General features: G+C 40.2%; 2 protein-coding genes across 2 annotated transcripts; one reads left to right on the top strand and one right to left on the bottom strand.

Annotated features, from left to right (window-relative positions):
• Positions 1-14: 14 nt before the first annotated feature.
• Positions 15-4,260, top strand: LOC143142434 (MOB-like protein phocein). The gene is made up of 8 exons (XM_076303306.1): positions 15-117; positions 821-883; positions 1,008-1,108; positions 1,358-1,400; positions 1,490-1,576; positions 1,877-1,956; positions 2,183-2,294; positions 3,278-4,260. Exons 1-8 carry the CDS (start codon positions 58-60, stop codon positions 3,422-3,424), a joined length of 693 nt encoding a protein of 230 aa, XP_076159421.1. The 5' UTR covers positions 15-57; the 3' UTR covers positions 3,425-4,260.
• A 2,683-nt stretch (positions 4,261-6,943) lies between these two features.
• LOC143141796 (protein boule-like) lies at positions 6,944-12,903 on the bottom strand. The gene is made up of 10 exons (XM_076302503.1): positions 12,751-12,903; positions 12,472-12,563; positions 12,316-12,370; positions 9,543-9,618; positions 9,042-9,202; positions 8,694-8,780; positions 8,188-8,235; positions 7,900-8,028; positions 7,356-7,457; positions 6,944-7,120 (listed from the first exon to the last, which is right to left on the bottom strand). Exons 1-10 carry the CDS (start codon positions 12,901-12,903, stop codon positions 6,944-6,946), a joined length of 1,080 nt encoding a protein of 359 aa, XP_076158618.1.
• Positions 12,904-13,123: the final 220 nt, after the last annotated feature.

Raw genomic sequence — 13,123 nt, 5'->3', positions numbered from 1 at the left:
TGTGGTCGCGTGCAGCATATCTCTTAGAATGTGTCATATCCGGGACAGTTTGGCGAAATGGTCATGGCCGAGGGTACAGTTGTTCTGAGGAGAAATCGTCCAGGGACCAAGGCGAAGGTACAATATATGACCTGCAGAGAACTTAGAAGACCGATATTTGTAATGGTCAACATGTATTTATGAACAAGAAAGTGTTTTTTAAGATTTTCATAGCAGCTTGTGATGTCAAGTCTGTTGACTGGTGATTGTGGCCTGCCCTAGCCTGTAAACAGCTAACTGTTAGCTGGTAAACTAAACAAACATAGTAGGCCTATACTAGCTAGCCCTAGTAAGAAAGCCGCTTAATTGTTATCTGATGTTCGGATAACTTTAGCCTTTCACTGTTTGGTTTTAAAACAACCACTGCTGTCAACAAGATCACTGATCAGTGCTACTTCAACTATGTTAGCAAGACGCTAGCTGTTCTGTATGTAGTTTAAATGAGCAACAGTCAGTTTGGTAAGCAGTAGCCTGAGTTAACGTTAGCCTAGTTCATAGCATTGCTGGAGGTATTACATCAGCATTAATGAACATGTTACTAGTAACCAAAGACTACTGGGTGCAGTTATCGGCGGTGGGATGATCAATGTTCTGTTAAGCTTTGTGTTGTACACTTAGGTAAGGTAAAGTGACTTAGGTAGACCATCGATGGTCTCTAATCATGAGGTGGACTATGGGTAGACAGTGAATTTTGCCATTGCTTAACCAATTGTAAGAGATTGCTGTTCAAATTGATCAAGTAACAGTGAGCTTCTTTGTAATTGTATAATTCTATATGCAGAATTTTTACAACTGGCCCGATGAATCTTTTGAGGAAATGGACAGCACACTGGCTGTGCAACAGGTGAGGTTTCATTTTTAACTTTGCGTTGCAGACTTCAAATTATGTGTCAGTGAGTTTGAGATGTTTTAGATGGCATGCGTCATTAAACGTCTAGCAAATGTTGAATGACGACACTTGTTTCTAGTACATTCAACAAAATATTCGCTCAGACTGCTCAAACATAGAACACATTCTGGAGCCTCCGGAAGGACAGGACGAGGGCGTGTGGAAGTATGAGCATCTGAGGTGAGTGACCTTTCAAACACACCGTTGCCTGTTGTAAATTAAAACGTTTATGTGTGCACTGGGGAGGTATAGCGAAGATTAGAAGTTAATCTTGGTTTTAGCCTGTTAATTATTTTACTGTTGTTTGAATGCTTTGATTATAGGCCATGCCAAAATGGCCTACAGACCCACCCTTGGAAGAGGGTGCATAGACCTCCACTGCATATAAAACAGGAAAAAATGTTCCCTTTTTTTCTTCTCTCCCCATAGGCAGTTTTGCCTTGAACTCAATGGACTTGCTGTCAAACTTCAGGTACCATCCAAAGTTGTCTAGGCCCAGGCCACTGTTATGCTTGTATCTGTCGTGTATTTGTTGGTAAAGTCTGTCTCCTTTGCTCACAGGGAGAGTGCCACCCAGACACATGTACTCAGATGACTGCTACAGAGCAATGGATATTCCTCTGTGCTGCTCACAAGACGCCCAAAGAGGTGAGAGGGGCCATTCCCTATATGAGTTCTAGAAACTTCTCTCAGGGTTGTAAGTTGTAAAGCTATTGTATTGTATTGTATGGCTCTAACAACATTAAGGTTATGGGTTTATTTCCCAGAAAGCCACTAGAGATACATATACATTTCACTAGGCTTGTTATTTAATATGCCTGGGAGAGATATCCACTTCAGAGAAATATTATGTTCAGTCACAATGATCTGTATGTGGTAAACAGTGTTGTTGGTTACACTTTCACAAACTTGTCTGTCATTTTGAGTGGTTTCTCTCTTTATCTTCAGTGTCCTGCCATTGACTACACTAGACACACACTGGATGGAGCTGCCTGCCTGCTGAACAGTAACAAATATTTCCCTAGCAGGTGAGCGCATAATATTGTTTGTGTGTGGAGCGAGGAATGGGATTAACATATTAAGGTTCTATGGGTGTAGGTATACTTTATGGTATACTAACTGGCTGTCAGTTCAGTGTTTTATTGTTCCTTTTACTATTTTCCTTTACTTAATCTCAAGAATTTGTTTAGAATGATAGTCAACTGTGTCATGAATAGGCATCTGTAATATAATCTTAACTCCCTCTATTTGCAGAGTGAGTATTAAGGAATCTTCTGTAGCAAAGCTGGGTTCAGTCTGTCGGCGAATCTACAGGATATTCTCTCATGCCTACTTCCACCACCGCCAGATATTTGATAAATATGAGGTATGCACATTGAGAGATAACAAGCTTTTTTGCATTGGGTCTATACTTTGTATACTTATTTCATGCTATTCAGTTGTTAAGTTCGACGTCACAGGCCCAACCGCTTTTTTGTCAAAAGATGTTAACTAGTGCAGCCAGCCGGTTTTCGTAATTTGTAAACCTTGTCACCATCACTTCCGTTTTAGTGAGGGTAAAACAAAATCACATACACTGTAACTTTAACAGAGTAATTACTGTAGCTGTGCACTGCAGCCAGTTGATATAATCAAGGGTAACGTCCAGGCTTCTGCGAAAAAATAGGATTTTATTAGGTTGAGGCAAGTGAGTAGTAGGATGACAACTTTCTTAAAGGCTGCATAGTGGGGGGAAAAAGTTTATTTTACTGTCTGGAGAAAAACGAGCGGCTCTGAGAGCATTTGGACCCGGAAAGATAATTATCAGCCTGTTATTGCATCATGATTTAAGTAAGGGATAACGGCCGCCGAGGTGTCCTGTTATACGGAATTAATGGACGAGGGCGAGGGCTTGGCCTCCGCCCAAGTCCATTAATTCCGTATAACTGGACACACCTCGAAGGCCGTTATCCCGCTTATCACCCGGTTGCCACTGTAAACACGCGGTTCTGTTTAAAAAGAAGCTCACTAGTTCAGCTTGTTGTACAACTTTAGCATGGACAGTTAGCTTGTTTACAGTTGATTCCATTGTTGGGAAGCCTGCAACCAAAAGATTCTAGAGCGCTGCAACCCTCGTCCTACTACGGTTGTTATAGTTACCATTCATAAGCATTGATATGGAACGGTGTCCTGTTATTCAGAATTAAAGGCCACCCGCCAGCCAATCAGAAAAGAGTATTTCTTCTCTCCGGGTGATAATAACCGAATACTGTCTTTAGAAAATAGATATTATTTTATAATTGAAGTGTTTTGTCAAATTGATTCACTAGTTTGAAAGTGATGGTAATTTTTTATTATTTGTCTGTGCAGAATGAGACGTTCCTGTGCCACAGGTTCACGCGCTTCGTCATGAAGTACAATCTCATGTCAAAGGACAATCTGATCGTGCCCATCATGGAGGAAGAGGAGGACGCGGACGCTGGACAAAGCCCTGGCGCTGGAGAGAGTGACGCCTGAGGAACTCGAACAGACCCTTCAGGCGGACGTGACCAAACGCTCGTCACACAGAAGCAGGAAGCACGCATACGCACAAACACACACTCACACTGCCAATGCCAAGTACCTTAGACATGCTCATTCACTTGCTGCTGTTCCATACATTCAAGAACAGGTCCTTGATGTGGGTTTAGATCATGTCTATTGTGCCAAAACTAGTGTAGACTGTCACTCCATCCTGGATCTTGAAAAGCACACACATACCTTCTGGGTTGGTGACATTACTACACCCACTTTCATATGTCCATGCTGGGCCGATTGCACTAGCACACTCTCCTAAACCATCTAACTATCTCACTGCCTGCCTTCCACCGCATGCTAACATACAGGCTGTTGCACTCCTGCCTGGAATTCGGAACACATAGACCTGTAGATTCTATATTTGCCAAATGAACACTACCATTATATGTGTGTACGTGTGTGTGTGTGAGATGAATTCTTTACCATGTGGTAAATGGACAGTTATAATCAGCTGGCTGGTGAGGAGAAAAAAAAAAAAAAAGAAAGTGTTAGGTGACACTGTGGGTACTTTGCAGGACAATGCTGTTCTTTAAAGGGTGAATTAAACACATTTCTCAGTCTTGAGAGAACACTGTATTTTTCGCTTAGCCATGTCGACATGTTCTTTCAGCTCTATCTATTTTTCCTTTCCACCTCCCCAAGGTCATTTATTTAACTTATTGTTTCTAACCGGGATGAGGAATATTGTATATTAATACAGTCCCAGTTTTGTATTGTCATATAACAAAAACATCATTGACATTTATATCTGAAATAAATTACAGTTATTCAGATAATGTGTATTGCTTAATTGTTCTAAGATACTGAAAAACACATTCAGGATTTCTTTACATAAGTCATTCTTTATTAAGAAGTTTTGAATTCCGTAAACAGCCCAACATTTTAATTTGCATGTGTAGTATTTGTAAAATATATTTTACAAAGTGTTAACATGTTAACAATAATTCACATTAACATGTAAACTACAAATATCAGCACTTGAAAATTGAACAGAAGTATAGAGTAAAATCAATAGCTGACAACTTTATTGGAACATCATATTCAAACCATCTAAGAATCTGCCTAAAAAATATTCCTAAGCAAGGCAGTAACAAAATTATGTCTGTGACAAGTTTAATTTACAAAAATGACAACTATGGCATACAAGTATTCATACAATAGTCATGTTTACTTCCCAGTGTCTTGGGACTTCAACCATAGTCAGGACAAGAACTCAAAGAAATCAATGTAATAAACATTTTAAAATCTTCTAAAGCTGACTGTAGACTAAAAAGTTTTAGAAATGCAGTTTGATCTATATGCATAATGCACTAAAACGATGAGTACATCAACAACTGACCCATATATGATTTAGTCTGATTTTCCATTATATGTTTTTGAATTGGGTGTTTTAGTCTTAAACTTTAATATTTAAACAACCAGGGCACTAGCCTGAACTATAGCTAACTCCCTTATTTATGGCTTGATAGACAGAACATGGTGTCTAATAAAGGCATAAAGTTATCCTGAATCAACCCAAAACGGCAATTCACTTTTAAACCAGAAGAAGCAACACATGAGAAACTGGTGTAACTGGACAATCTGTACTGTAGCACATGCCATTTACAGACGTATGTTTTAGGGACAAGTGTTCTCAGTGGAATTTCGTTCAGACAAAAAGGCTATAGTCAGTAAAAACAAATACACTACAACAGGAAAAAAAAGAAACAAGCAAACAAAACAAAAACAAATAAAAAACATCCACTGAATTGCTACTATCACACATTTTGAACTGAACTAATCTATCATGACATTTTAAGAAACTACAAGGAGAACATATTACTCAATATAATGTACTACAGAGGGATGGACTTGGTGCTTCTTGCTTAGTGTTTTTTTTTGTGTGCATTTTAATGTTCTATACCTACCATCCCACAATGCACATACTAATTATACTAACGTAATTTTTGTTTAAAAAGTACTCATACAAAAACATCTAGCATACTGATATAAATATATTATTATTTGACATACGCCTTCTGAAACTAAGTACACATTCTACTAAAAAAAAAAGTAATATGATGACAAAGACTCCACATGTTAATAAGGCTGATTACTGTGCAAGGTAATAATTGGTAATCAATAGCTTTGATACAACATCCAAGAACTCAAGATACATTTAAGAGTCCATTGTAAGCCCTAAATTGAGAGTAAACGTATATCCTTAAATGCTAAGCCTTGATGAATATGACAGTATAGTGTGTGTAAAAACACTTTAGCATCTTGCTTTTGAAAAGAGAATCTTAATAAGGTTATATCTAGAATCATGGTATTATTGAGAGCTATATTAAACATGAAAGGCAGATGAAAATCCTGTACTCTAATGAAAGTGTGGATTGTACTAGGAGTGATTTGAAGAATTTAACAACTTCACATACAGGACATTCTAGAGTGTTTTTGAGATGGGTTCTGAGATCGACTTCAAGAGCATTTTATGGAACTCTGGGAGTGTTGTGGAACAAACAAGTGTTCTTAAGATCGTTACAGGGAGAGATTCTAGAAGGAAATAGTTTTGAAAAGCTATATGTACACAATGGGTAGTACTCAACCTTTCTGAATAATGTCTTTGCTGGTCTGAGGCTTTGTATTATCTGGTAAGATCACTGTGAAAATGAGAACCAAAAGGTTTTAAGATGGATTTAAACATATAAGTGCAAATATCAGTCTTTCCATAGGTTTATCAAAGCATGTAGGTGCACCTTCAGAGCTGAATAAAGCAGGCTGGTAATCATTGCTCTCGTCCCTGAGTTTATATTGTGAGTCAGTGAGTCGTCAGGAGGAGTCCTGAGATATTGAAGATATTGAAGCACTACAGACAGTGAGTAACGGCTTGGCATAAGGAAGATAAGAGGAGACTGAGGTACATGGAGTTAGGGATATTGTGAGGAAGTAAAGGCATTGTAATGTCACAGAACACTGAGGCATTGTAGAGTAATAGAGCTCCACCTAGAGGTTACCTCTGGGTACAAAAATGGGTTGGCATACGGCAGGTGTATGTGTATGTCAGGGGCTCATGCGAATCAGAGGGGCTCTGGTGGGTGTGGAGAGAGAGCGCCACCTACAGACGAGTGTGTTGTGGTTAAAGGCACAGGTGGCATGACGTATCGCAGTTGAGAAGTGACTGACGCGTGTAGTGGGTTATGTGGCATATGGTAGGTGGGTGAAAGGTGAACAATAAGAAAGGTAGAGTCTCCACTGTCTACATGCAACATCAACAGTGGAATTACACAGTACTAAATGGGTACAAGTGACATGGTGTGGCTTAAGGCAGTTGCGCGGAGGGATTGTCAGTTGTACTCAATTGTTTGGGTGTGGAGAGGACAGATATGGAGGAAGAGGTGAGTGTAGAAGTAAGTAACTCTGAGTGTGGATGGAGGAGGAGGAAGTGCAAAGGAGTGCGGGGGTGTTCCTATTTCCTGTTTACTTGAGGGGTTCGGTGGCCTGCTGGGCAGGCAGCTCGGTCAGCTCGGCAGCAGCGGCGGCGGCGGCAGCGTGGTCCTTGCGCAGGTGGGTGTAGTGGGGGCTGCGGCTGCACCTGCCTTTCAGACTGATGGGGGAGTGAGGAAACCCTCGCCTGGTGGAGTGGAACTTCTGTTCCTGTGTCAGTTGTCACACACACACACACACAAAGACACAATATTAATATTGAGTCTTATATTTTAGTTGTATTTTACATTCTTGCAGAATAGAAATACAACATTAATTCAAGTCATTAGTGCAATGCACAAAACATACTTTACATTTAGGCATTACTGTAAAACAAAACTACACTTGAAAACAATGGAGCAAAAAGCTAAAACATATCTCTGTGATGCACTTCTCAAACTCTGACCTTTCCTGTTTCTTGGTGTATTATAATGGGTCCCATTCCGGCTGGATTCTGAAGGTAAAAGTGGTGATATGCTGGCTGAACCATGTGATCCATGTGGGTTTGCTAGGGGGCAGGGCACATTTCAAAACAACATGGAGGTAATAAGATTTTAGAATGAAATATTACAAGAAGCCAATCCATTCATATTGTTTTACACAGTCAAACTGTACTTAAGTAATTACTAAAATGACTTGATGAGTTGAATTTCATCTTTATCATTTAGTGATATCATGTACATTTCATAATAAGGTTATTTGGGCAACTGTCTGGAATAGGCTTCATTGATAATGAGTGGAGCTGATCCACATAGACTCTATGGACCGTATACCTCTGAAGAGCCTGCTACTACTACTACTGTATGGGCCAAGCACCTCTGGCATGTCAGAGAGCGGTCTACTGCTACTCGGGGTCTGATACTGCTACCAAAAGAGCCATGTACCTTTGGCGGGACAGAGCCTGCTAAGGCTCTTCAGAGTCTGCTACTGCTACTCAATGGCCTGTGTACCTCTGGCATGGAGGCTTCAGTCAGGGGGATGGAGGTCTGGATGCAGGAGACGTCAGCAGGCATCTCCACAGGCTGGTAGCGATGATCAGACGGCTGCATGTACAGGATGGGGCTAGAGGGCACTGGAGACTGCACACACACACACAGGCATACCACCACATGCACGTATGTGTCAATAAACACAGACATGTCATAAGCAAACACACACACATATACTGTACAAACACAAAGAGCATTATGTTCAGCTGCATCACTGCCACACACAGTCATAAACTCTAAATTCTGTACCCGTGGGATGCTCCACTGAAGAGTTGTGGGCACACACTGTGCAGGAGCCTATAGAGAAGAAAAGACAGAAACTTGTGATTCACCATGACAACAGTACTATTCAGAACTATATCTACATGATGCACATTTGATTTATGTTTTTAAATGAATTCCATGAAATTACACAATGAGCTGTGTGAAAGTCTTTGTTATCCGAGAATTGACAAGATCTATCTAACCACTTTTTTTGTATTTTGCATTAAATAACATGATAAGATGCAAAATTATTTTCTAAAAACTGTATAAAATCATATGAAAATAAATTCCATAATATGGTGTTTATTTGACTCTTGATTGTGAATTGTTTTCCTCATAAGCGCACAATGGACCTTGTTAAGTCTCAGTTTGCAACACTCATTTCAGTGTGATTACATATTTGCACGATATGAACATTGTTCTACAGTGTAAGATGTCAGATGCTTGGAGTGAGTGTCAACCATTCTCTGGATGCTTGAGGAAGGTCTTACCTGGTAAGCATGGTGATAAGCAGGTTGAGGGTAGACTGGCGGAGCAGAGGGCGCCACCATGACAGGGGACCCAGACATGGAACGAGACTAAAACACACACACACACACACATTAAATAAAGCTGATGTTAAGCTGATGTTGGGTGTACAGCATATTTAATTGTTAAAAGATAAATACTTATACTACAATAATAATACTTCAAATAAAAAATCTAGTATACAATACAAATATAGAAATAACAACACTTTTCATTGCATTTCTCTTCAATTTTGCTAAATATTTAAATGTCAGATTTCTAGATGTATTACATCAAAAACTGTGTCCAACAGTAAGGAGCATGGGACTCACAGGCCAGTGTGAGGCAGGAGTGTTCACCTCTGGGGGGTGGAAGTAGGCCACCCCATTGTGGTAGGTATAGGGGTACCCCGTGGAGGTGGTGAGGTACATGGTGCCACAAGGACCAGGGAAAGCCGTAGCAGGGTTAAGATTAGGAATCACAAATCCACCTGCTGAATGAAAGAGACAGGTTTGGAGATAAGGCAAACCCCCAGCAATACAAACTCTTACGTTTTACCTCAAGGAGTATGTATATGCCAAACTTCATGAAGACACAAAGACTGCTTTCATAATTGTCATAACGCAAATAGCAATTTACTTCATGTAATTACGCATGATTTATAGCACAATATAATACAAATATTTATAACACAATATAATACATATATTTGCTTGAGGACTGTGAATACAATATTCAAAACATAAACAGAGATGCACACACACAGCAGTAAACTTCAAAAACATGATTTTAACTACAAATGTTCCGCTGTCCAAAAGCTCTATATCTCTTACAGTGCATGCCCACTTGCTGCTTGCGGATGGCTTGGCCGATGTTGAGCCTCTTGTCCCGGAAAGACAGCCGGTCAGCCTGAGGCATGAGAAAAGAGAAGGTGAGGGGGTGAAGGGTGTGTGTATGTGTACTACCAGTCTTTGCTGTCATCCTTTTCATCCACTGTTACACTTGCAAAAAAGGCATTCTATCAAAGCAAGATTGAGAGCGCCACTGACAGTAGACAACTTTTTTCTACTTTCAAATCTCTCCTCAATCCTCCACCACCACCATCAACTACTTCACTGTCAGCAAATGACTTTGCAACATTTTTCACTGAAAAAGTTGCTAAAATAAGTGCTCAGTTTGATGCTCCTATAAGGAGGGCTTTGCCTTGTGTTAGTATGACCCCATCATTTGACTCTTTCTCTCCTCTTGATGAGGAAGCAGTCTCTCAATTGCTTCAGCGATGTCGTCCAACAACATGCCCATTAGATCCTGTCCCGTCCACTCTTCTACAGTCTATCTCACCCGCTGTTCTACCAGCAGTCACACATGTATTTAATGCTTCACTCAGTTCTGGAATAGTTCCTTATTCTTTTAAACAGGCTAGGGTTACACCTCTGCTAAAGAAAAGTACACTTAATCCAACTGAGGTGAAGAACTACAGACCTGTCTCCCTTCTTCCTTTCTTGTCAAAGGTTTTGGAGAAAGTGGTCTTCAAGCAAGTTTGTGACTTTCTTCATCAGAATAATCTACTAGACCCTATGCAGTCTGGTTTCAAGAGTGGTCATTCTACTGAAACTGCTCTTCTGTCTGTGACTGAAGCATTGAGAGCAGCTAAGTCCTCTGCTCAGTCATCAGTATTAATTCTACTAGATTTATCTGCAGCCTTTGATACTGTTAACCATGACATTCTCCTATCTATACTATCTGAACTGGGAATTTCTGGAAAAGCTCTTGACTGGTTTGAATCTTACCTTAAAGGGCGTTCTTTCAACGTGTCTTGGCAGGGACAAGTATCTAAGTCTCATGCCCTCACCACAGGTGTGCCTCAGGGATCAGTATTAGGACCCTTGCTTTTCTCTATTTACACCACTTCCTTAGGTGATACAATTCGCTCCCATGGATTTGACCATCACTGTTATGCAGACGACACTCAACTTTACCTGTCTTTCCCACCTGATGACTCTAGTGTTTCCCACCGGATTTCTGCATGCCTTAAGGATATTTCAGCCTGGATGAAAGATCGGCACCTTCAGCTTAATCTTTCAAAAACAGAGTTTTTGGTGTTTCCAGCTAAAACAGCTATTCCCCAACAGATTAACATCCAGCTTGACTCAACTTCACTGACCCCAACTAGATCGGCACGAAACTTGGGCGTTGTAATTGATGACCGACTTAACTTCTCTGAGCATATAGCTTCTATTGCAAAATCATGCCGGTTTATGCTTTACAACATTAGGAAGATCAGACCTTATCTGACACAAGATTCCACACAACTTCTTGTTCAGACCATGGTCATCTCTAAGCTGGACTATTGTAATTCACTGTTAGCTGGCTTACCCGCTTGTGTAACAAGATCATTACAGCTGATTCAAAATGCTGGAGCACGCCTGGTCTTCAATCAGCCAAAGAGGACACATGTAACTCCTCTCCTAGTTACTCTCCATTGGCTCCCTATAGTAGCCAGAATTAAATTTAAATCTCTCACTTTGGCCTATAGGACACTAACTAGATCTGCTCCTAGTTATTTTAATTCAATAATCAAGCCTTACATCCCCAACCGCCCACTGCGGTCTTCTGGTGAGCGTATGTTGTGTCGACCAGTCATAAAAACTGGGTCTAATTCCAGACTCTTTTCTTCAGTGGTTCCATGTTGGTGGAATGAACTGCCCAGTGGTCTCCGTTCCTGTGGTAGTTTTGGGTCGTTTAAGAGGGGTCTAAAGACATTCCTATTCAACATATACTTAGTTGTTTAAGCGCTTATGTGTTATGGTTTATATAATGTTGTTTTATTTTAATTGGGCTGTTAATTAATTTGACATTATTGTTTATTATTGATATTCTCCTTAATGTAGTCTTAGCATGTTATTGTTTTACATTATTGATTGAATTGACATTATTGTTTTATTATTGCCTTTCCCCTTTTTTACATTGCTTTTTTATTAGGCTATTGATTGAATTGATATTATTGTGTACTACAACTATTCTCCTTACTATATTTGACCTAGATTTTAATCTGTTCCCTGTTCATTTTTAAATATTATTATGTTGTTTTGTATTTATATGTCGCTTTGGACAAAGGCGTCTGCTAAATCCATAACCATAACCATAACAAAGGGGTAGCAGGTCAAGAATGGGAAGAAAAAGCATAGTGACAGGAGTGAGAGGGGTGGCAGAAAAAAAGAGAGGGAGTAAGAGTGAGAGAGAGGCAGAGAGAGAAAGAGGAATTGTAGCAAGACGCCTGGTGGTTAAGGTAAAAGAGGCCATGTGTGGGGTGTGCCCCAAGTACACACCCTGAAAAGCATTAACCCCACCATATGTAATCAAAACCGTGATAACTGCCTTGGCATGGCCATTGGATTAACCAGAGGGTCATGGCCAGGCTAACATGCTAATGTGGCTAACTGACACTGAGTGCCAAGAGCAGAAATAGCTGTGTAAATGCATAACTATTCTAACATGAAGAGGAGAACCAAGCTCTTGATATTAAGAGTATTGAACTGAAATTCTCCTTAAGCTATATACACTATTTCTGTTGAAAGGAGGATCAAAGTGGACAGTTTAACTTACATCCTGAAGGACTTTCTGAGCATCTTCTTGAGTTTCAAAGGTGACAAAGCCATACCTAAAGGTCAGACAAAAGACCATGGGAAAATAAATACTTCAAAAATGAACTTGTGCATAGAAGCAACTACAACAAAATGTTCTGGTAATTAGTTAACTTACCCTTTGGACACTCCAGCGCGATCAATGACAATTTTTACTTCTTTGACAGCCCCATGCTGAGAGAAAAAACGCCTCAAATCGCTTTCATTTGTCTGTGGAGACAAATGGTTCCACGCAGACATAACAACAGGTGTGACACAGGTAAACAATTAACCGACTGTTTATAAAAAAATTGTATGCATATGCAAAGAGATGCTCTCATACACGTGGTGCACTTATTTTGCGTTTTGTACACAAGAGCAATGAGAGCAACTGCTTTTTGTGTTTCAAGATATCTACCTTTATGTCAATTCCACCAACAAATATGCGATTGGGAATGACTGTCCCAAACCGTGGGGCATGATGTAAGGTTAAGGGAACACTGTGATCCGACGAAGAGACAGAGCTGGGGGAGGAAGGGGTGGTCTGGGTCTGGTTGAAGGAGTAAGACATTTTCGTTCAATGTAACAAATTAACATTTCACCCACTGACACTGCCTGTTGCTCAGCTGTGCCAGAATACATACCGTTAAATTAATCTGGACTGTTGCAGTCTGTTTTATGCAGTCAGACTGTTAATCGTAAACTCTTCATTCATTTTAACCAATGTACAGGTAACCTCTGCTACATCTCAACTGTGGTGAACAGTTAGCCGTTTGACATAGATCAATCTA

The sequence above is a fragment of the Alosa pseudoharengus genome, unplaced genomic scaffold (genome assembly GCF_046254945.1).
Source record: "Alosa pseudoharengus isolate Yale_2024_CS ecotype anadromous, Long Island Sound unplaced genomic scaffold, YU_APseudo_1.1 YU_APseudo_1.1_scf_24, whole genome shotgun sequence".
NCBI classification, from domain to species: Eukaryota; Metazoa; Chordata; class Actinopteri; order Clupeiformes; family Clupeidae; genus Alosa; species Alosa pseudoharengus.
Note: the sequence above shows the minus strand (reverse complement) of the source record. Positions and strands in the feature narration are given on the sequence as shown.

Coding starts and splice junctions, on each gene's coding strand:
- LOC143141796 (XM_076302503.1), bottom strand. CDS start 12,903: ATGTCTTACTCCTTCAACCAGACCCAGACCACCCCTTCCTCCCCCAGC. Junction 9,203..9,542: donor GCAGCAAGTGGGCATGCACT/GTAAGAGATATA, acceptor TCTTTCATTCAG/CAGGTGGATTTGTGATTCCT. Junction 8,781..9,041: donor CTCCTGCCTCACACTGGCCT/GTGAGTCCCATG, acceptor TGTGTGTTTTAG/TCTCGTTCCATGTCTGGGTC.
- LOC143142434 (XM_076303306.1), top strand. CDS start 58: ATGGTCATGGCCGAGGGTACAGTTGTTCTGAGGAGAAATCGTCCAGGG. Junction 1,957..2,182: donor AACAAATATTTCCCTAGCAG/GTGAGCGCATAA, acceptor CTCTATTTGCAG/AGTGAGTATTAAGGAATCTT. Junction 2,295..3,277: donor AGATATTTGATAAATATGAG/GTATGCACATTG, acceptor TTGTCTGTGCAG/AATGAGACGTTCCTGTGCCA.